Source organism: Neovison vison, chromosome 12, assembly GCF_020171115.1.
Source record: "Neovison vison isolate M4711 chromosome 12, ASM_NN_V1, whole genome shotgun sequence".
Taxonomy (NCBI): domain Eukaryota; kingdom Metazoa; phylum Chordata; class Mammalia; order Carnivora; family Mustelidae; genus Neogale; species Neogale vison.
In genome coordinates, this window is record NC_058102.1 from 63,442,000 (window position 1) to 63,466,864 (window position 24,865).

The 24,865-nt window shown below is 35.4% G+C and overlaps 1 protein-coding gene across 3 annotated transcripts in view; it reads left to right on the plus strand.

Moving 5' to 3' along the window:
* The window catches only part of SLCO1C1 (solute carrier organic anion transporter family member 1C1), a 58,893-nt gene continuing 34,028 nt past the window's right edge, over nucleotides 1-24,865 (plus strand). For all 3 annotated transcript variants that reach the window (XM_044228174.1, XM_044228175.1, XM_044228176.1), the window contains exons 1-4: nucleotides 1-53; nucleotides 4,655-4,809; nucleotides 6,390-6,531; nucleotides 15,222-15,354. In XM_044228174.1, coding sequence (XP_044084109.1) covers nucleotides 4,681-4,809; nucleotides 6,390-6,531; nucleotides 15,222-15,354 — 404 coding nt within the window. In that variant the 5' untranslated portion in view covers nucleotides 1-53; nucleotides 4,655-4,680. The remainder of the gene's footprint in view (nucleotides 54-4,654; nucleotides 4,810-6,389; nucleotides 6,532-15,221; nucleotides 15,355-24,865) is intronic.

The window sequence follows — 24,865 nt, forward strand, 5'->3', positions numbered from 1 at the left end:
CCTCTCCCTGAGCACGCTGAGAGGAGCTGGCCATCTTTGATCTCCACCTCCAGGTAAGATTTAGTTCTCTACTTTCCTGCTTTGTGGCTCTCACGTCTGATTCTCATAGAGGCTAATCAGCCTTCAGTTCTGCACTACCAGCGTCTGACCCACATCCACCATCAAAGTTGTTGGGGCCCTTGTTAGGTTGATAGAAATAGCAAAAGGACACTGGTTAAAGTCAGGTCACCTCAGATCTGGGTTCAGATTTTGACTCTGAGAACTTATTAGTTGGGTAGTTCTTGACCACTGAATGGCTCTGAGTTGTATCATTTTCTGTAAAATGGGTATTCTGATGCTTACCTTGTTGAGTTGTTTTTAGGATTAGCAAAAAGTCTGTCATTCACCTGGCACAACTTCAATCTGAATCTGACACGAACACTTATCTGTATGGGGGTTGGGGGAGATCAGCCTTCTTAACACACACTCCTTGTTGCAAGTACCGTGAGATTACTTGGTGCCCAGAAGACCAGCTAGTCCAGAGGATTTCCTCGTGTGGGGTGACTAGGAGAAGAGGGTGGCTCTTTCTGACTTGCTCTCTGGCAGTCTTTAGGGTTTGACGGTGGATGGAGTTTATGTCACAGGATCACAGCACGGAGGTTCTGGGCATGACGCCGTCATAACATGCCAAGGCTGTCTGTGCTCTTTAAAAACTGCGAGATTGATTTTCAAGCCCATGTGAACAGAGAATTCCTTTTTTGAAAAAAGAGGAATAGAGATTTTCTATTGTTTTAAATCTATTAATATATTATTTTATATCTATTAATAATAATCTATTCTGCTATCTATGGTTGGCTTCTTTTTCTTTGGCCCCCCAAATAAGATACGCTCCAACCCAGGTTGGATAAAAACTTTGCCATGACTCTTTTTCTGGTGGAATCTGTTCAAGAGGAGGGAGGACAATTAGGGATTTGCCAAATGCAAATCCTTCTCAATAACTGTGTTCTTGCTCTACTTCTGCGACTGCAAATGAATGGAAAGAGAGAGAATTTGGAGGATCTTTCTGTTCAGGTCCTTGACCTTGCCTTCCGTTTCTTTTCACAGAGGGATGAAAAGCTCAATGTTCATAAACATAGCCTCCTTGAAACATACTATCCTTGAGATGATATGCAAATTAGCCATCAAGATGAAATTATATTTTCTGTAACAATATGCAGTATCAGTGTTTTATATTATTTTGCCCTAACACCACATCGTCTAGGATGACCATAGTTCTCTTGTTTTTATTATCACTTCTGGATTCTAGTTAGAGTGATTTTTGTGTCATCACCTCCCAAGTTTAACAAGACAGTGTGTTTTGGTGTCTCAAGTTTTTAATATAATTTTCAACATGATTGTTTTTCTCTTTAGCATTAGCATTCTGGATTAGTGTAGTGATAGTATATTTAATTATTAAAGGATTAATTTGCCTGTTCTTGTCCACTGGCTTTATTATGACTGGTCAGAAATAATATATTGAACCCCTGAAATAGGTCAATTTGAATGATATTAAATTTTTTCTGGTGTGTATTTCTTGCTTGGTGATATGTTTATACTTATAATATCTAAAATTATATGTTCATTATAGAAAAATTAGAAAATATAGACACACAAAGCATTTTTGAAAACATTATCTGCATTGTCCCCAACCAGAAATAATGTGTTAACCTGTTCTTTAAAGATTTTCTCAAACTTTGTTGTTTCATATACACATGTGAAAATGAGTGCTTCTTCTGTAAAATAGAGTATTATATATATTGTTTTTCAGTATGGATTTTTAAAATCAGTTCTCTAATAAACATATTCTATATAGTTATCTTTACTTCTTATACTAATTTTTAATGGGTTCAAAAGATTTCACTGTATGAATAGACCATAATTTTTTGGACATTTAGGTCATTTAGTTGTTTTGACTTTTTATTATTATTTATTATTATCAAATTGTTATTATTAATAGCTGTGTGTCTCTGGCAGTTTAATTAAAGGTACTCAGTAGTCTTTTAGTGTGAAACCTATCTAATATTGCATAACCAGTGTTTTTCAAACTCCTTTTCATTGTTCTGACAAAATGTTGTTCTGGACAACTAGTTTCGTTGACTCTGAATGTACAAAGTTGGCCATTGGTATCAGATAGATGGTAAAGAAGAATTTCTATGTCCTTAGTTTCTTAGAATTTGGGTTTTTTATAAATCAGGAATGTATGTTGTATTTTATCACCTGATGTTTTGCATCTACTGAGATTTTATTATTTTTTACTTTGAATTGCTTTTTTTCCCAGCTTTACTGAGATGTGTTTGACAAAAATTGTATAAATGCATGGCATACAATGCGATGTTTTGATATACCTATATAACATACTGAATTTTTAATGTGATGATTTAGGTGAATAAAGTTCTAATATTAATTGTTACATTTTTAAACTAGATCTTAATTAAAGAATATAAATTCATTTGGATTTGCTAATATTTTATTTAAAATTTTAACATCTCTAAATTTCAGATGAAGTGTTTTTTTTTCTTGTACTATCTTAATGAGATTTTATTATCAAAATAATTATGTCTTTTTAAAATGAATAGAGATTTTTATTATCTATTTCAGTTACATACTATTTTCTCCTTGAAGGCTATTCCTTGATAAAGCACTCCTGTTACATCATCTATCCTTATTAGTTTTGGTTAGGGGATAGTTTTAGAGTATTTTTGGTCGTGTCTTCCTTGGCTCTTTTTCTTTTCTGGTTTATATTAATACAGGTAATTCTTGTTAGAAAATTATCTATTTGGTCAAGACTTTAAAGTTATTTCTATATATTATGCATAATTTTTATGTTTTATACTTTTGAACATCTTTGTTTAGAACTCACTAATATTGTATTCTCATGTCCTTATCTTTTGATCTTGCTTAGCATTTTCTGTTCTTTGTTTACTTTAGTTCTTTGGTTTTTATCTTTTTTCTGTCTCATTCGACTTTCCTTTGCCCATTTTTTTTTCCCCAAAGAGAGAGAGGAGGAAACAGGCTCTCTGCTGAGCAGAGAGGCCGATGTGGGGCTCTATCCCAAGACCCTGGGAACATGACCTGAGTTGAAGGCAGAGGCTTTAACCCACTGAGCCCCCCAGGTGCCCCTGCCCATTTTTTAAAAGTTAACTTTAGGGCTTCCTGGGTGGCTCAGTGGGTTAAGCAGCTGCCTTCAGCTCAGGTCATGGTCCTGGAGTCCTGGCATTGAATCCCGCATTGGGCTCCCTGCTCAGCAGGGAGTCTGCTTCTCCCACTGACCTCTCTCCTCTCATGCTCTCTCTCTCTCTCTCTCATTCTTTGTCTCTCTCTCTCATAAATAAATAAAATCTTTTTTAAGTTAAATTTATGCATCAAATAATCTAAAAATCAATTTTTTTTTTTTAAACAGGCCTTTGATATACCCTTCTCAACTCATTTGCTACTCCTCCACTTCTAATTGTGTCAGGTCTTTCTTTTCATATTTAGTTACATATTTCAAAATAAAATTTATATTTCAGTTTTGAGAAGTTATCAAACTTCAAACTGTGAAGGATGAGGTTTAGTAAACACAGAATAAGAATTACATAAAGTCAAGGTAATATACTCATAGACAGAATAAGCCTCAGTTATTACCACAGTACATTTAATTTTACTCGTTATCTTATTTCTTTAATTAGTGTGATGAATATACAGATTTCTGTTAACGTATAAATGCATCATCTAATAAATATTAGGGTGATCTAGAAGTTATTTTGTTTTCTAATATCTTCAGATACATTACTTTTACAGGCAAGCATTGAGCCATACAAAATTCTAAAGTAAGGCATGGGACATATAAATACTGATATGAATAGGGAGAAAATAGGTTCAGAGTATATGGATCTCTCTAGGGCTTGGTAAGGATGGGTGGATGGGAAATTAAGCATAGGAAGGGAGGACATCTTTCTTACTTCAAGGCAGGCTAAAGTAATTTTTGCCTGAATTAAAGGTAAGCCTAAAGCACAAATCATGCTGCTTCCTTGTCTGTCAAAGTAAAATGATACATAAATGGTCCTCTTCTTTTTTTGCCATATTTTATACCTTTCTTCGGATGCTACAGACCTATAGGACTTGCAGTGTGCCATAGGGAACTACAGTGAGCATCAGTATTTTCTACCCATTCTGTTAAGATAGATTTAAAGGCGTTAAAGACTTAATTTTCATGAATCAATATTCAGATGGTTGAATTCCTCTTCCTTTTCTGCTTGCTTCTAGTTTAAGCTGGCAAGACCACAAAGTTAGCAAAATTCTGCCTCATTATTTATTCCAAAGGCAACATTTAAATTTCTTCTTTGCCATAATGGGGCTTAAGATGAAGGGATTGGGAAAGAATGCTGGCTAGAGAGTCCCGATAGCTGGATTAGTTCATCAAATATACTGGTTAATTTTAATTGAAAAACTTTGCCAGCTGACTGTGGTAAAGCAAGGTAGCTTCATATCAAATCACGTCCCCTGCATTGTGATCTACTGTGAAATAAAAACATTATTTAATAAATGGTGGAGTTGAATTAATTTTTGTTTCGTTTTTTGTTTTTTTTGTTTGTTTTGTTTGTTTGTCTGTTTGGTTGGTTGGTTGGTTTTTTACTATTGAAATCTACTTTAACAGGATCAGAGTCAAGGAATATTTTCATAATGGACACTTCATCCAAAGAAAATATCCAGTTGTTCTGTAAAAGTTCAGTGCAACCTGTTGGGCGACCTTCCTTTAAAACAGAATACTCTTCCTCAAAGGAGAAGCAAGAATGCTGTGGCAAACTGAAGGTAACAAACAATTAAATGGTAAACAAACAACCGTAGGTAGTGAACAAAAGAGTAACAAAGAATTAGGTGGGAGAAAAAAGCCCACAGATTAGGTGGAGTCTATGTTGTTGACTCTCCATTCAGATGTGTGCTATGCAATTTCATAATTGATATTTCTGTACAATTACATATTTCCCATACGTAACTAGAAGCGAGAATTTTTTTCCCTTTTTGAAAAGTGTACTTAGGTGCAATTTATTAAAACACACTCTACCAGGCAGTGAACGCCATCTCTTCCTACCATGTAGATTAAATTACTAAATATTACTTTCTGGGTTCATTTGAATGCCCCTACTAAACGAAGTAAGAGAGAAAAGAAACTAACATTTATTTAGTTTCAACCATGTTCCAGATATTATACTAAGTATAGTCATAATATTTAATCTATAAAACATCCATATCATTCCCATTTTATAAAGGAAAATTTTGATTTTCCTCGCCACACAACAAGGAGCAGGGAAACTTTTTAAATGGGGCCTAGTGTGACTCCCAAGTTCCTGTTTTTTGTACCCAACATTCACTCAGCAAATACATGTGCTTTTTCTTTTTTTATATAATGTTTTATTTTTTATTAACATATAATGTATTATTAGCCCCAGGGGTACAGGTGTGTGAATTGCCAGGTTTATAGCACAGCACTCACCATAGCACATACCTTCCCCAATGTCCATAACCCCAGCACCCTCTATATGTGCTTTTTCACATAAATGCTAACCTCCTTTATGGATATTCCATTAGGGACTCAAGTCTAGCAAAATATATAAGCCAGCTATTTAAAAAATTTCATATTCAAATGCATGAATTTACCTTGAATATGAACTTAAACACGAGGATAGTAGTTTTTTTGGTCTGTTGTGTCTCCTGCTGGTGCATGCGTCACCACTGTGAAACCCAAGTCATGAGTACGAGACTTATGATAAAATATTAAAGCTTTGGGGGCGCCTGGGTGGCTTAGTGAGTTAAGCCTCTGCCTTAGGGTCAGGTCATGATCTCAGGCTCCTGGAATTGAGCCCCACATCAGGCTCTCTGCTCAGCGGGAAGCCTGCTTCCACCTCTCTCTGCCTGCCTATGATCTCTCTCTCTCCTTTTCTCTCTGTGTCAAATAAATAAAATCTATTAAAAAACTGTCTGTATTGAAATATAATCAGACTTTTAAAAAATATATATTAAAGCTTTGAATTATGGTTCTTCTTTTGTTTTCTTACCTGTGACTGGCTCCTTCCACTCTTGGCTTCACCATACAGTGGATTTTCCTTAAAAAGCCAAGACTCCTTCAGATGTCCTTTGGAGGAAGGGAAAAGAAGGGAAAGAACAGAATTCAACATAAATTCTGAACAAAATCTGCTTCAGAATTTGTATTTTTAGCAATCTACCTGAGCTTGAGGCTGAAGGAAGCCTGTACCCATGCTTGAGAGAAATCTTCAGTGATAGTCTTGTTACATTGTTCTTGGTTTGCATTTTGTTTGTCTATTTATTGAGTTAAGTTTCCAGTTGTGTGTCAAGCTGGAGTCAGACTAAGTGTGATTTGTCCTAATTTCCAGGTATTTTTGGGTGCCCTGTCTTTCGTCTACTTTGCTAAAGCACTGGCAGAAGGCTATCTGAAGAGCACCATCACTCAGATAGAGAGAAGATTTGATATCCCTTCTTCACTGGTGGGAGTTATTGATGGTAGTTTTGAAATTGGTAAGTATTGCAGAAGCCTGGTTTTACTTGTACATGTCCTCTAGGCATGACTAAATGACATCCTCACTGCATTCTCTTATCTGCTAGACTCTATCTGTAAATTCCTGTTGAGACAGAATTTGCTAGGACCTTATGTTACAGTAGAGGCAATTTGTTCTTTCTAAGCAACCGACAATAAATTTCCTGCCCCAGGTGTTCACTACTTTATGATTCACACAATTTAGAGTTTCCAACCAGAGTGAGAGATTTCTTGGAGGAGAGGGTAAGGTTCTATTAGGATTTTAAGTTTGAAGTATTTGGGAGGTATTTTTTACAAAAAGAGTCCTATATCCCAACAGCCCTGTGGATCAAAATTTGGAAGAATTCAAATGGGCTCTACAAAAATTTATTGTAATGATTTAAGAAGTGAACAGTAAAAGGGGTTTCTGCCCAGAGGTCTACACAGAGGATAAAGGAAGCCTATTAATGAGAACGATAGAGCAAGGCAGGCAAGAAAAATTCTGCTCTCATGTGTCTTTGGGTAGCATTTGACTATAGACTTCTTCTTGGCACTTGAAAAAAACCAAGTGATTTTAGTTATTGTTTTGGAAGTACTTTGAGGAGTATAATCCCAGGTAGAGCTTCCTGAAATAATAAACTACAAGGTTTTAATTCTTCATTGAAGTAAACAGAATGATAGCTCTGGGGTCCTTACTCCCTGTTGGGATTCAAATGTATGCTTTACTTTATATAGAAAAATCTCTAATGGCTCCAGATTTGGCTCACTTAAACTTTCAGAAAAGTGAAGAAATATTTTTAAACTCTGCAACAATGACTTTTTTAGTTCGTACTGTATGTTTCAGTTCTTACCCTGAATATCACAGAAAGAATAAAAAGAATAAATAGGCAACATTTTACCTTTAGGGTTTTCTTCCCAAATCTGTCTGTCATCATCCTACCAGAATGAGATTATGTAGCTCAGTACTAATCAATAGTTAATGTGCCTACAAATAACTGGGAAGTCTTGTAAAAATGCAGATGCTCATTCTTTAGGAAGGGGAATAGAGCTGCCTTTCTACAGGCTCTCATATGGTGTGATGCTGTTGAGTCAATGGGCCATACTTTGTGTAGCAAATTTCTAAAGCATGATCATTTGACTCCCTTGTGTAAATTCCTTAGATATGCCTTGATAGTTGATGTATTCCTTAATGCCTGTCCTATAGACCATAGACCTAAACTGAGTGAAAGTAAACTAAATCAAGGTAAGAGTGACACACTGAATCATAGGAAGAAACCAGTATGAAGAGGCAGTTGTTACAGATGGAAAGATTAAATCACACAGAAAGAACAAGAAATGAGCAGATAGAAAATTATATATCAACTATTAACTATTGCCGATTCTAGATTATAGTATAGAAACATTTTAGAGCCAAAGAGACTTACAATATGGTCCAAATTTCTCTTGCGTCCCCAGGTCCTGATGCAACTTGAGAGATTCTGTATTTGATAGAGAGTACCAGTGTTTCACAGGAAGTAACAGAGGATCCTGAGAATAAGTTCCTAGTAATTCTTCCAGACCATTCTAAGGATGGAATTTATTTATTGAATTAGATACAATAAAATGTCTTAAGATTCTCTCACTTACACTGCAAACCTTTATTCCAAGCATCACCAGGTATGCTCTAGATATTTGCAATCCATAATTTTTCAGGAAGGTGGGTTTCCTGACCATGAGCTTAATCTACTCCTCTTGCATCTCTCCACATTCCTCCCTTCCAGGATTCTGGACCCACTCCCACCTTTGTCACTAGCTCTCATTTCTTCTTATTTATAGAAAAATTTCATTTATCCTCTGACATCATTTGGCATTATTATCTCATGTCCACATACTGGACACCCCATTTTTCCCATGTATTTTTTCATAATGAAGTCATTCTCCAACAACAACAGAGCTGCCCAGAAAATTTTTAAAAAAATGTTTTCTATATCATGACCTCCTAATATTTCCAAATATTCTCTTTCAAATATTTTCCCACATATTCTTATAAATATTGAAAAGTTTAGCTTTTCATATTTTAGTATTTAATCATCTTCAGATAGATTTTATAAAATTTTTGTTATTTAGAGTAGTTTTGGGTTCACAGCAAAATTGAGTGGAAGTTACAGAGATTTTTCATATATACCCTGTTCCCACAAATGCAAAGCCTCTCTCGTTATCAACATCCCCCACCAGAGTGGGACATTTGTTACAGATGATGGACCTACAATACATTATTGTCTTTCAGGGTCCATAGTTAACATTAAGGTTCTCTCTTTGTGTTGTATATTCTATGGGATTGAACAAATATGTAATGGTTTGTATCCACTACTCCAGTATCATGCATTCTACTTTCACTGACCTAAAAGTCCCTCTGCTCTGCCTATTCACCCAAACTTTGCCTTACCCCTGGCATCCACTGATATTTTTAATATCTCCATAGTTTTGCCTTTTTCAGAATGCCACGTAGTTGGAATCATACAGTATGTAGCCTTTTCAGTTTGGCTTCTTTCACTTAGTAATATGCATCTGGGATTCCTCCATGTCTTTTCATAGCTGGATAGCTCATTTCTTTTTATGCCAGAAAATAATCCATTTTCTGGATAGGCCTTCATTTACTTATCCACTCACCCACTGAAGGACATCTTGATTGTTTCAGAGTGTTGGCCATTATGGAAAAAACTGCAGTAAACATCCCTGTTCAGGTTTTTGTGTGGACATATTTTCATTTTCAGCTCATTTGGGTAAATACCAAGGGGCATAAATGCTGGATCATGTGGGAAGAATAGGTTTAGTTTTGTGAGAAACTGCCAAATTGTTTCCTGAAGAGTTTGTACCATTTTACATTCCCATTAACAATGAATGAGTATTCGTTTTGCTCTGTGCCCTCACCAGCATTCAGTATGTTGGATTTTGACCATTGTAATAAGTGTGTAGTGGTGTCTCATTGTCATTTCAGTTTCCGGTTCAGTTTCCGTGTAATGTCGATCATTTTTTCATATGCTTATCTGCCATCTGTATATCGTTTTTGGTGACCTATCTGTTATTTGGCCTATTTTTAAATCTCATTGTTTGTGTTCTTATCGTTGAGGTCTTTTTTTTAAGATTTTATCTATTTATTGACAGACAGAGATCACAAATAGGCAGAGAGACAGGCAGAGAGGGGGAAGCAGGCTCCCCGCTGAGCAGAGAGCCTGATGCGGGGCTCGATCCCAGGACCCTGGGATCATGACCTGAGCCGAAGGCAGAGACTTTAACCACTGAGCCACCCAGGCGCCCCCTTATCATTGAGTTTGAAGTGTTCTTTGTATAATACTGATAACTGTCCTTTATCTGATGTAGCTTTCTTTTCATCCTTTTGACATTATCTGTCTTTACTTTTGTGAAGAGTATAAGGACTGTGTCTAAATTCATCTTTTTTGCATGTGGATGTCCAGTTGTCCCAGGACCGTTTGTTGGAAAGATTATGTTTGCTCTATCTCGTTATATTTGCTCCTTCGTTGATGAGCAGTTAACTATATTTATGGAGGTGTGTTTCTGGACTTTATATGTTATTCCACTGATGTATTTGTCTATTCTTTCACCACCGTTACCCTGATTATTGTGGCTTTACAGTATGTCTTGAAGTTCAGTAGTGTCTTTCCTTTAACTTTGTTCTTCTTCATTATTGTGTTGGTTATTCTCAGTCTTTTGGCTCTCCATTTTGTCAGCTTAGAAACCGTTTTATCAGTATCTACAAAATAACTCCCTGTGATTTTGGCTGAGATTTGAATTGAATCTACAGATCAAGTTCGGTAGAACTGGCATCTTGATAATACTGAGTCTTCCTAGTCATGAACATGGGGTGTATCTCCATTTATATAGTTTTTCTTTTACTTCTTTCATCAGAGCTTTATGGGTTTTTTTTTCATGTAGATCTTGTACATACTTTATTAGATTTATACCTAAGTATTTTATTTTGGGGGTGATAAAGTAAATGCTTTTTCAATCCCATTTGTCCATTGCTGGCCTATAGAAAAGCAGTTTACTTTTGTATATTAGCCTTGCATCTTACAACCCTACTATAATCATTTATTAGTTTCGGGAGTTCCCTTGTCAGTTCTTTTGGATTTTCTAGGTAGATGATCATATCTTCTGGGAGCAAAGACAGTTTTATTTTTTCTTTCCCAGTCTGCATACCTTTACTTGTTTTTCTTGTCCCATTATATTTTTTTTCACTTTTAAAGATTTTATTTCTTTATTTGACAAGAGAGAGATCATAAGTAGGCAGAGAGGCAAGAAGAGAGAAAGGGAAAAGCAGACTCCCCACTGAGCAGAGAGCCTGATGCAGGCCTCGATTCCAGGATCCTGAGATCATAAGCTGAGCCAAAGACAGAGACTTAACCCTCTGAGCCACCCAAGTGCCCCCTTGTCCTATTGTATTTGGTAGGATTCCCAGTACAATAATGTAAAGTAATGCTGAGAAGGGACATTCTTGCTTTGTACCTGATTTAGTGGGAAGCTTTGAGTTTTTCGTCATTAAGTATGATGTTAATTCTATGTTTTTGTAGAGGTTCTTTATCAAGTTGAGGAAATTTGTCTCTCCTGCATTTGCCGAGTTTTATCATGAATGGTTTTTGGATTTTTGTCAAATGCTTTTTCTACATCTATTGATATGAGCATGTGATTTTTCTTGTTTAGCCTGTTGATGTGCTAGATAATATTATTTGGTTTTCTAACTAGCCTGCATGCCTGGGATAAATCCCACTTGGTCACATATTCTATCTACTGTTGAATATGACTTGCTAATATTTTGTTGAGGATTTTTATACCTATGTTCATGAGAGATATAGATTTGTAGGGTTTTTTTTTTTTTTTTTTTTTTTGGTCTGGTTTTGGTCTTAGGGTAATGCTGACCCCATAGAAATGATTAGGAAATTTCTCCTTTGTTTCTATTTTTCAAAAGAGATTATAGAGAATTGGTATAATTTCTTCATTAACTGCTGGGTAAAATTTGCCAGTGAATCTTTCTGGGCCTGGTGCTTTCTCTATTAGAAGGTTATTAGATTATTGGTTCAATCTTTATAATAGATGCAGACCTGTTCATATTGCCTGTTAATTCTTAGGGATATTTGGCAGATTGTGTCTTTTAAGTAGTTGGTCCATTTTATTTAGATTATAGTATTTGTAAGTATAGAGTTGTTCATAGTACTCTATTATTATTCTTTTAATGTCCATAAAATTTATAGTGATGTCTCCCCTTTCATTTCTGATATTAGTATTAGTATCTTCTCTTTCTCTCTCTCTCTCTCTCTCTCTCTTTTTCTTGGTGAGCATGACTAGAGGCTTACTGATTTCATTTATCTTTTTGAAGAATCATCTTTTGGTTTTGCTGATTTTCTCTTCTGAGTTTCTGTTTTCAATTTCATTTATTTCTGCCATTTTGATTTTTGCCATTCTAACCGGGATAAGGTGATATCTCATTGTGGTTTTGATTTGCATTTCCCTGATTAGTGATTTGAGCGTGTTTTCATGTGTCTGTTGGCCATCTGTATGTCTTCTTTGGAAAATGTCTATTCAGGTCCTCTGCCCATTTTTATTATTTTTTTTCCATTTTATTTTATTTTATTTCTTTTCAGTGTTCCAGCATTCATTGTTTATGCACCATTTTTAAATCAGATTGTTTGCTTTGGTGTTGAATTATAGAAGTTCCTTATATATTTTAGATATTAACCCTTATCAGGTAATATCATTTGCAAATACTTTCTCCCAGTCAGCAGGTTTTCTTTTTGTTTCACTAATAGTTTCCTTTGCTGTGCAAAAGCTTTTTACTTTGATATAGTCCCAATAGTTTATTTTAGCTTTTGTTTTCCTTGTGTGAGGAGACATAGCTAGAAAAATCTTGCTACAGCCAATGTCAAAGAAATTATTACCTGTGCTCTCTTCTAGGACTTTTATGGTTTCAGATCTCATGTTTAGGTCTTTAATCAATTTGGGGTATATGGAAATTTTGGATATATAGAAAAACTGATTTCTGGATATTAATTTTGTATCCTGCCACTTTACTAAATTTGTTTATTACTTCTAGTAGTTTTTTTGTGCAGTCTCTAGTATTTTCTATGTATTAGCGTAAATGTTAATTTTAATTGATTATCAATTTTAATTGATTATAGATGCTGTAGAGTTTTCTGAATAGACAATCATATTGTCTGAAACAAAGGCAATTTTATATTATTCTTTCCAATTCTAGATCTGTTATTTCTTGTTCTTGCCATATTGCATTGCCCTCAGTACTATGTTAAGTAGAAGCGGTGACAATGGGTGTTCTTTTCTCATATCTGACCTTAATGAAAATGCTTTTACAATTTCATAATTAAGTAATGTGTGCTCTATAGTTTGGTAGATATGCTTAAATGTTAATTGGCTAGCTGAGATAATAAGAAAGAACTTAAAAAAAAAGTTAATTTGCTTAAATATTTTTCTTCTCACAAGTGGGTGGTTAATTATATTGGATGTTTTTACTACATCTATTAAGATAACCATGGATTTTTTTCTCCTTTTATCATTTAAGACAATGATTAAGTTCAGTTATTTTCCTCTTATTTGGTGATACCCTTGCACTTTTGGAACAAATTGCATTTGGTCTTTTCTTTCATTGTCCTTCTCTAGTTTTTGTTTTCAAGGTATATAAGTCATAGAAGATGAGTTGGGTGGCTTTCTTTTCTGTTATCTAAATTATGTGTGGGGAGAGAGAGAGGAAGAAAGAGAAGGGGGGAGAATCGGTTACTTAAAAGTTTGGTAAAACAGTTTTAAAGCACTGTGGTTGTATTGTCTTTTCCAGAGACTAGTGATAATAGAAGTGACTTTTGATATCCAATTTAATTTTTTAAAGCTCATCACCGTTAATTTACTATGTGTATCTTCTGAGAACTCAGAAGAGATACTAAGTAAAGAAAGCAAAAACTCTGTAGATATCACAGACACTGAAGTGGTATTATGTGGTCTTTGGCATACCCACTAATGTAACACAGAAACAGCCTGAAACATAAGTCCTTTATTGTGAGGTTTTGATGGTTTGGGAGGTGGGGAGGGTAGGTGATATTGGTTGCAGGGATACGTTATCTATAAACTAAAGGTCAGCTTTCACTGTACTTTAGTTTATTAACTGTGACACATTAACTAAAGTATAGACATAATTATCACTGGAATATGACACAAAATTACTTCTACTAAATGCTTAAATATCAAATGAGAAATCTCATATTCAAGGGTTTTTTTTTTTTCCTATGAAAAAAGAAGCTTACTTCTTTCTGGAGCCATAAAACTTAGAGCCACTGTGCATGCTAATTTTCTCACTGTCATTATTGTCCTCAAGGCTATAAAAATTGCTGCTCTTTTTGCACTTGACTAAAGCTGGCAATGTGAACAAACAGTAGTAAATTAGATGATTGCTTACAGATGTAAGCAAACATATTCTTGCTAGAAAATTGGAAACATTGAAGGCAGAGCTTCAAAGCAACACTACCCATCAGCCATCACAATCAATTGCTGGGGAGTTGCTAAGTTATTACTCTATCTAGCACTGCAGTTTTTAAAAAAACTATTCCAAGTGCAAAGAGCTGAAACTTTAAAAGCTCTTTGAAATCTAAGATCCTAAACAGTGTTTATCAAAGCATGTTCCTGGAACCATCTCCATCAGCACATTTGAGCGATATTAAAATGCAGATTTCTTGGCCTACCCCTAGATCCATGAAATAAGAAACTGTTGGGAGCTTCCAAGATTTTACATTTTTAAGGTTTCTGTTTCCCTTACCACCTCCTTGTAGTATTCTTCTATATAGCAAAATATTTTCCCTAAAGCATATTTAGTAACTCATCACCATCATCAACTAAAACTAATTTATTCTATGCTTCTCTAGAAACTTTTTATGAAAGCATAATTTCCACCTTCAAAAAATTTTGTCAATTATTTTTTTTAAAAAGATGGGTACATTTTATGGAAATTTTGTATTTCATGAAATTTGGATTATAAGTAAACATTGAGATTATATAACTGGTATATTCCTGAAGTTTGCTTATGTGAAGTAATTTTTACCTCTGTTTTGAGTCTTTTTGTAAAAAGCACATAGCAAATTGTAAAGTATCTTAGTATTAACATGAATTTTGTAATTTGATTTAACAAAGTGAGGTACAGTTGTTTTGTTTTACTTTTCTATGAGGAATATCTGCTAAAATAAGAATATGTAATGTATGTTTCAAGAGCAAGTGGGAAACTGATAAAAGCTTTAATAGAAAATGAATGAAGAAATAGTAATAAAGTTCACTTCAAAATCACTAAGGAAAAGTTAAGAGAGCAATAAAGGAATGCTTTTACAATTTGATTTACTCATAAAACATTTTAAAAGGACAAATAATTAGGGTGGATAAAATTGAGGTAGTAGTATTCATAATTAAAGTATTTTGATAAATGGATGAGATAATTGAAGTAATGAGTTTGCAGGCAATTTCAACAGTCATCTTAGATTAAAGCAAAGAAAGACAAAGGATGGGAAAGATGGTGGGGAGATAGTTCAGTTAAAACAAAACATTGCCAGACCTGCTAAGGACATTCATTCATTTAGTTATATTCACTTAGTTATGCTGGTGACTTTTTCTAAGTTAACTAACTGATAAACATTTTATTCTTTGCCCCAAGGGAATCTCTTAGTTATAACATTCGTAAGCTACTTTGGAGCCAAACTTCACAGACCAAAAATAATCGGAACAGGGTGTCTAATCATGGGAGTTGGAACATTGCTTATTGCACTGCCTCAGTTCTTCATGCAGCAGTAAGTCTAAAGCAATTATCTTTTTCTTGTTTTTACCAATTGTATCCCTCTTTTTTTATAATTGCAATTAATTATTTAAATTTAAGAAAATGACACACAGCTTAAAGTGTAATAATTATATCTCATTTTTGCTATATCTTCTTTGGGAAAAATTACAGAATATTTACACTTTTATTTATAATTCAATAATCTATAAAAACTTGTTTTGATAGACTACTGTCGATTAGTGTCATCAAAAATTAAAGGGACATTTTAATTAGATGTCTTCATTCAAATAATTTATCTGTGGTGGTAAAATAAGTAAGAAATTAGCATATTGTGATAAATGTCAAATGGCTGTCAAATGGGTAATGAATGAATGCTGCTGACCATGTGCTGGATAACTTGACTGGCAGATCATTGACTTAAGGATATATTATCAATTCAAATAACTATTTAGTGTCCAAATATCATCTCATAGCATTTTCTCAATAGAAGTAGGATATGTGTATTCTTTAACCCTAAAGTCTACTTTTGGTACTTTCGCTAATACTTTTGTTAGCATTTGCGTACAACTTCGGTAGTTCCGAAGGTTATCATCAGTATTATATCGTCTTACCTTTACCTGTGAGGTAGAAGAGCATACTTTTCATTTAAGGATCTGACTTTCTCAAGGTTAGGTGCCTTGTAATGATAGAACTGGAAACAGATATTCTGACTTATTCATGCATATCCATGTTGCCTTCCTTGTCCATGGTTACCTTTGCCAACTTAGAGAAATGACTACCTAGAGGCTTTGAAGCAGGATAATTATAAAAGTTATATATCAAATCATACTTCGATTATTACCCACTCTAGATCATTATATCATGACATTTTAGAGTTGAAGAGACTTAGGTATGATACAGTCCAAACTTCTTGGAATCCCAAGTTACTTATATAGTCAGATTTTTACCTTTGTGATCAGTCTATAAAAGTAGTACACAGAGGGCGCCTGGGTGGCTCAGTGGGTTAAGCCGCTGCCTTTGGCTCAGGTCATGATCTCAGGGTCCTGGGATTGAGTCCCACATCGGGCTCTCTGCTCAGCAGGGAGACTGCTTCCCTCTCTCTCTCTCTGCCTGCTTCTCCATCTACTTGTGATTTCTCTCTGTCAAATAAATACATAAAATCTTTAAAAAAAAAAAAAAGTAGTACACAGAATCCTGTGTGGGATTTTTTCTACCTATTAGGATGGTTCCCCGGAGATGGTTACTTGGAGAGAGACTTAGAACTTCTGTCTGCTGTTTGGATGCCTGTCCAACCTCCTTTCCACAGGGCAAAGGTTTTCCTTAGATCGCTGAGGCTCTGCAAAGGTTCTAGACAGAGCCAATGGATAAGGAGGAGCAAAGGAGAAGGCTAAGGCAATGGGTCTTCACTCTGCCTCATCCCTGCTTGATCAATAGCTGTGCCACTATTATCCGTTCTAGTCCCTGAGCCCTCATGCAACAGTTTGCCCAGGGGGTTAAAAGAATTCCATTACTAAAACTACTAAAATCTGAAAGTAGTTGCAGAGGATAAATAAATCCTTGACTCTTGATATAACTCATTCTGCAGTGGATCAGTAGCTTTCCTGTATGACTTTGGGCATGTTGCCTAACCTCTCTAGGCCTCAGTTGATGCATCCTAAAAATAGGTATTATAGATATTAAAAATAATACCTAGCTTATAATAGCATTGCAGATATTAGATGACACAGCTATAACGCTTATAAAGTTTCCTGATATAACTAGTAGTTTTGCCATTATTGTTAAGTTTTGCTATCAGTCCTCCTTAGATAATTAAGCCACCTGGTTTTAACCAGATACCAGCAATAGTTTGTCTTAAAGGTGTTGGTTTCAGATTAGTAGTTTTGTTACTTCAAGGTAATGATAAATATAAAATGCTGGTACAAGAAAATCAAAAGACCAGACAGGTAGCCAGGTTAGGGCTGTCAAAGGATGCCAGAGAGTCAAATACAGATTCTTATATACTATCTTTATATATGTTTAAAGTTATATTTGTTATATTTGTTCATTCATTATTTAGTGTCTGCCATTTTCCTGGCACTGCACCATGTAATGGGGCTACCTCGTGGGAAAGAAATGAAATAAATATATATGCAAGTTCTTTACCTATTAAGTTTTCTGTCTGATGAAGGTTATTATAATAACTTCTTTTCAACTTTCCACAGCATGAATTGGGTACTTGTCCAAAATATCATTTTTGATCTCTGTAAGACAACTATACTCTGTCTGCCTAGGAGAAATACCTTTGATGTCCAACAAAACATGATATGGATATCAATTATTGAGGGCCTAACCCCAACCAACTTTATATGTATTAGCTCACCTGATTCATGAATTTAACAAATACGTAGTGGGCCATTGTTTTAGGTAATGGGGATAGAGTAGAGACCTGGATCCTAAGATCTCATGGATCTTAAGAGGAGGAGAGAAATCATAAATAAATAATGATATAGTATGCCAAATAATGTTAAATGCTGTAGAGAAAATTAACTTCCTGAAGACACATAAGGAGTATGTTGTGGGGAAGGAAGTTTGCAGTTTCAAGTAGGGTTGTCAGAGGGTGGCTCACCAAGATGACAACACTTGGGAACGACTGAGGAGATGAAGGGGAAACCCTGCAGATACCTGGGGAAGAGAGATTTTGTGCTGAGTGATGAATGTAAAGTTCCTGCAGCAAGAGGGAGTCTAGCATGTGGTTGAGTTGCAGGAAGGCCAAGCCTCTGTAGCAAGGGGAGAAAGAGGACGAGTAAGGGGAAAATGGAAAGGGGAAAAGGAAAATCCATCAAGGTTGTTTCTCAAGCTTTGATGACATTTGTGTCACCTGAGGCTCTCTGTAGACTGTAGATTTTGATTTAGTAGCTCTCGCATAGGGTTTGGTTTCAGCTGATGCTGCTAGTCTGTAGACTTCACTTTGAGTGGTAAAGTTGCAAACAATTACGATGACTTCAGCTTCTTTTTGGAATGAGGTGGGAAGCCAGTGGAGAGCTTTGAACAGAATGGCATGACCTCAATTACATTTTTTTAAATGTCATTCAGACTGCTGCTTGGAAAAATAAGTCTGATGGAGGAAACTTGGAAGGAGGGAGACTATTTTGGAGGCTATTGTATCAGAGTCAAGATTGTGTCTGAGTTTGAATCAGGTCAGATCTAAAACCCCTGATTTAAAAGCATTTAAACCACTGGTCCCCTGTTCAGCTACTTCTCTGTGTCCTTATCCAACAGAGCCTAAAGAGGCACAGACTACATGGATACCCTCATTTTACCACTATGAAGATTGAAAGTTGAAGAAGTTGGTTGATTTTTCTAGAGTATCATATATAGTAATTAGTGACAAAGGAGACACTTGCATAAAATTCCATTTTATTTATTTATTTATTCAAAATCTAAATAATGGTTATGTTTACACAGTTGCATTTTGATAGAATGAATTTAGAAAGCTCAAATAATTTTAAATTTTCACAATACTGTTTAATCATTATGGATACTAATTTTAAGAGTTTTGAGGCATTATAACAATCTGGTATCTCTGGAATTATTAAAGAAAGAAAATTATGTTTATTATGATTTACATGTTCTCCTGTATAGCTAAGAATTGAAAAACAGTTATCCTCACTAAGTGGTTCTTAACCTATTTTGGTCAGAGAACCATTTGATAAATGTAACAAAAACTATAAACTTCTTTCCTTAAATACTAACATACTACAAAAATGTTCTTTTTTGGGAACTTCTTGGAATCGTTGAGGTATAGACTATACAAAACTGATATAAGGTGACCCATCTATCAGACTGAATATTTTAATAATTCAGTATATCTCTTCCTTACATGGTTGAGTAGGTTGTTAATATTTAAAAATATTATTCTGATTACTAGTCTTTTGTCACATGGTACCTGAACAAAAGGAAAATCAAGATGATGTTGTGATTTCCTCTTACTAGGCACCTCTTCCCTGAGGGTGCAGTAGAGCAGAAAAGTTGGCTCATGAAGGATAATTTGAGAGGCAGTGTGGCTTGGGAACTGAGATTGAATTATCAGAGTGCTACTATTCAGCATTTGCTCTTCTGTCCAGCTGTTGTTATAAGCTTACATGCAGAGGAAAGGGTGGAATTAGAAATAACTAAGAGTCAGATCAATAAACTGTAGAAGAAAACAATGCCATCCAGATAAATGGTCCCAAACCCCCACATGTCAGAGAAGAAGAAAATGGAGGCAGAGTAGGAAGACCCTAGGCTTGCCTATTCCCATGAGTACAACTTGATAACTATCAAATCATCCTAACTACTCTAGAAATTGACCTGAAGACTGAAAGAACAAACTCCACAGCTAAAGGGAGGGAAAAGTCACACTGAAGAAGGTAGGACGTGTAGAGACTTGGTTTAGGGAAGAGACAAATCAAATTGCAGGTGTGGCAGAGGAGAGGGGCTATAGTCCCAGAGAAGAGCACGAGAAAAAGAATCACAGAGTGGGGAAACACAAGAAGAACATTTCCCCAAAGCCATTGGCTTGGAAAATGAGAGAGGCTGAACTTCATGAGTTCTTGCAACCAGTGGGGCATAAAGTTTGGAGTTTTAAAGGTTAACAGGCTTCACTGGGATAGAACCCAGAAGGTACTGTGCTGCTCCTGGAGAGAAGGCAGGCAAACAATCCAGGGGCATACAGCATGGAAACAGTGATCTGAAGAATGCCTAGGGCACACAACAGGGACATTATTTGCTCTTCTTGGAGCATGTCTCTGAGAAAGAGCACTCACAGAGACACCTCTGAAACAAAGGAGCTGACTGGCCATTCCCCACCCCCATGTCCCTTAGCATAAACACAGAGCAACCTACAGACACTGGCTACCTAAATTGCATATACCAAGCCCCACTCTGGCAGGACTGCTCTTCTCAGTTAAGCTTGCCTCAGAGTCCCAGTGCAGTGGGCCCCTACCTCAGAAAGACTAGCACAAACCCCTGCTCATACCATATCTCCCAAGCAGAGAATTCTACAGGGCCTGAGTTCTGGTGGAAGTGGTGTCAAGTCTCATTTCATAAGCAGACCAAAGCACACCTGGTTAAAACTCACCGTATTCAAGCCAGGGATAAAACACTATCCACTGAAGGCAAGGAGAGCCTCTGAGGATGACTGGCATGAAGGATAGCTTAGATAAAAGACAACACCAGAACACATGCAGCATATACGTGAGATACTCCCTGAAACCAGGACCTGGGCACTACATGATCTCTTATTCATGAGGCCATTACTTTCAGGAGCAGAAAATATAATTGGCTTTTCTAACACAGAAAAGAAGGCAGAGACTTAGAAAAATTCAAAGAAGGAAGCATTTATTGCAAATGAAAGAACAAGATAAGACCATAGCCAGAGATCTAAGTAAAACAGATATAAGTAATATACCTGATGGAGAATGTAAAAAAAGAATCATAAGGATACTCACTGGACTTGAGAAAAGAATAGAAGACATCAGTAAGACCCTTACAACAGAGATTAAAGAGTTAAAAAAGAATCGTAGATGAAGAATACAATAAACAAAATTGGAAACGGGCTTCATGCGATGAACAGCAGGTTGTAAGAAACAGAGGAACAGATTAGTGACCTAGAAGACAGTGGAAAATAATGAAGTGGAACAAAAGAGAGAAAGAATAATGGAACATGAGAATATGCTTAGGGAACTTGGGGACCCCATCAAACATAACATTCATATTATAAGAGTCTCTGAAGAAGAGGAGAGAGAAAGGGGGCAGAAAATTTATTTGAGGAAATAATAACTGAAAACTTCCCTAATCTGCAGAAGGAAACAGATATCTAGATCCAGGAGGCACAGAGAATGCCCATCAAAATCAACAAAAGCAGGCCAACACCGAGACTTATTGCAATTAAATTTGCAAAATACAGTGATAAAGAAAAAAAAAGGCAGAAAGACAAAATAAGTCTTTAACTTACAAGGGAAGATCCATAAGGCTAGTTGCAGATTTATCAACAGAAACTTGGCAAGCCAGAAGAGAGTGGCATGATACATTCAAAGTGCTGAATGGGAAAAATCTATAGCCAAGAGTACTCTAACCAGCAATGCCATCATTCAGAATAGAAGGTGAGATAAAGTTTCCCAGATAAATAAGAACTGAAAGAATTCATGACCATTAAACCAGCCCTTCAAGGAATATTAGGGACTCTTTTAGTGCAAAGGAGACCAAAAGTAACAAAGACAAGAAAAGATCAAAGAAATGTCTGGAAACAATGACAAAACAAGGATAAAATGACAATAAACAGATATCTGTCAATGATTACTGTCAATAATTACTTTGAATGTAAGTGTACTAAGCAATAAAAATACATAGGGTGTCAGAATATATTAAAAAATCCACCTATATGCTGCCTCTAGTAGATTCATTTTAGACCTATAGACACAGATTGAAAAGTGAGGGATAGAGAAACATTTATCATGCAAATTGATATAAAAAGAAAGCCAGAGTATCAATACTTATATCAGACAAACTAGACTTTAAAATGAAGACTATAACAAATAACAAAAAAAGGATACTATCTCATAATAAAGGGGACAATCCAACAAGAAGATCTAATAATTGTAAAAATTTATGTGCTCAACATGAAGCATCCAAATACATAAAACAGTAACAAACATAAAGGAATTGATGATAATACAATAAGAGTAGGGGACTTTGACATTCCACTTACATCAATGGACAGATCATCTAAACAGAAAATAAATACAGAAACAATGACTTTGAATGACACACTGAACCAGATGCACTTAACAAATACATTCAGAACATTTGATTCTAAAACAAAAAAATACACATTCTTTTCAAGTGCAAATAGAACATTTTTCAGAATAGATCACATAATTCGTTACAAATTAGGCCTCAACAAATACAAAAAGATTGAAATCATTCCATGCACCTTTTCTGACCACAACACTATGAAATTAGAGGTCAACCACAAGAAAAAATCTGGAAAGACCAAAAATACATGGAGGTTAAATGACATACGACTAAACAATGAATGGGTCAACCAGAAAACCAAAACAGTAATGAAAAAATGCACCAAAAGAAATGAAAACGAAAACAAAATTGTCCAAAACTTTTGGGGTGTGGCAAAAGTTATTCTAAGATGGAAGTATAGAGCAGTAAAGGCCTACCTCAAGAAGCAAGAAAAATCTCAAACAACCTAACCTTATACCTAAAGGAGCTAGAAAAAGAACAATAAATGAAGCCTAATGCCAGAAGAATGAGGGAAATAATGAACATCAGAAATAAATGATACAGAAACTAAAAAAAGAAAAGAAACCCAATACAACAGATCAATGAAATCAGGAGCTGGCTCTTTGGCAAAATTAATTAATATTAATAAACCTCTAGCCAGACTTCTCAAAGTAGAAAAGAGAAAGGACCCAAATAAATAAAATCACAAAGGAGAGGGCCACCTGTGTGGCTCAGTTGGTGAAGTGGGTAAGTGTCTGCCTTTGGCTCAGGTCATGACTTTAGGGTCCTAGGAACGAGCCCTGCATCGGGCTCCCTCGTCAGTAAGAAGTCTGGTTCTTCCTCTCCCTCTCCCTCTCACTTGTGTGTGAACTCTCTCTCTCTCTAATAAATAAAATCTTTTTTTTAAAAAAAATCACAAAAGAGAGGGGAGAAATAACCAACAGCACAGAAATATAAACAATTACAAGAGAATATTATGAAAAACTGTATGCCACAAATTGAACAATCTAGAAGTAGATAAATTCCTAGAAACATATAAATCACCAAAACTGAAACAATAAGAAATGGAAAACTTGAATAGACCTATGATCAGTTAAGATACTGAATCAGTAATCAAAAACCACTAAACAAACAAAAATCCAGGGCCAAATGGTTTCACAGGGGATTTCTAAGGAACATTTAAAGAAGAGTTAATACCTATTCTTCTCAAACTGTTCCAAAAAACAGAAAAGGAAGGAAAACGTCCAAATTCATTCTATTAGGCTAGCATTTCCCTGATATCAAACCAGATCAAAACTTCACTAAGAAAGAGAACTACTGGCCAATAACTCTAATGAACATGGATGCAAAAATTCTCAATAGAATACTAGCAAAGAGAATCCAACAATACATTAAAAAAATTATTCACCACAATCAGGTGGGATTTATTCCTGGCTTTCAAGAGTGATTCAGTATTCAGAAATCAATCAGTGTGATACACCACATTAATAAAAGAAGGGATAAAAACCAAGCAGATGCAAAAAAAAGCATTTGTCAAAGTGTAACACCCATTCATGATAAAAATCCTCAACAAAGTAGGTTTAGAGGGGACATACCTCAACATAATAAAGGCCATCTGTGAAAAATCCACAGCTTATATAATCCTCAGTGGAGAAAAACTGAGGGCTTTTCCTCTATGGTCATGAACAAGACAGGGATATCCTTTCCCACCACTTTTATTCACTATGGTACTAGGACTCCTAGCCACATCAATCAGACAATGACAACAATAATAAAAATAAAAAGCATGCAACTCATCAAGGAGGAATTCAAACTTCTGCTGTTTGCAGATGACACGACACTCCAAATGGAAAGCCTGAAAGACTCCACACACACACACACACACACACACACACACCAAACAAACAAACAAAACCCTACTAGAACCAATAAATGAATAAACAAAAAGTGGCAGGATAAAAAATGTACAGAAATCTGTTGTATTTCTGTTCATCAATAATAAAATGGCAGTTAGAGAGTTTAAGGAATCAATCCCATGTACAATTGCACCAAAAATAGTAAGATATGCAGGAATAAACCTAACCAAAGAGGTGAAAGACCTATACTCTAAAAACTATAAAACACTGATGAAAGAAATTAAATATGACACAAATAAATGGAAAGAGATTACATCCTCATAGATTAGAAGAACAAATTGTTAAAAATATCTATACTGCCCAAAGCTATCTACACATTTAATGCAGTCCCTATCAAAATACCACCAGCAATTTTCACAGAGCAAGAATAAACAATCCTAAAATTTGAAGGGACCACAAATGACCCCAAAGAGTCAGTTATTCATATATATATGTGCGTATATATGTATACACCTATGTATACATATATATATATATATATATATATATAACAAAACTATAGTGATCAAGATAGTATTGTTACCAGCACAAAAATAGACACATAGATCAATGAAACAGAATTGAAAACCCAGAAATGAACCCACAACTATATGGCCAACTAATGTTTGACAAAGCAGAAAGGAATATCCAATGGGAAAAAGACAATGTCTTCAGTAAATGGTGTTGGGAAAACTGGACAGCAACAAGCAAACGAAAGAAACTGGATGACTTACACCACACACAAAAATAAACTCAAAATGGATGAAAGACCTAAATGTGAGATCTAAAACCAGAAAAATCCTAGAGGAGAACACAGGTGATGGGATTAAGGAGTGCACTTGTGATAATCACCTGATGTTTCAGTAAGTGTGGAAT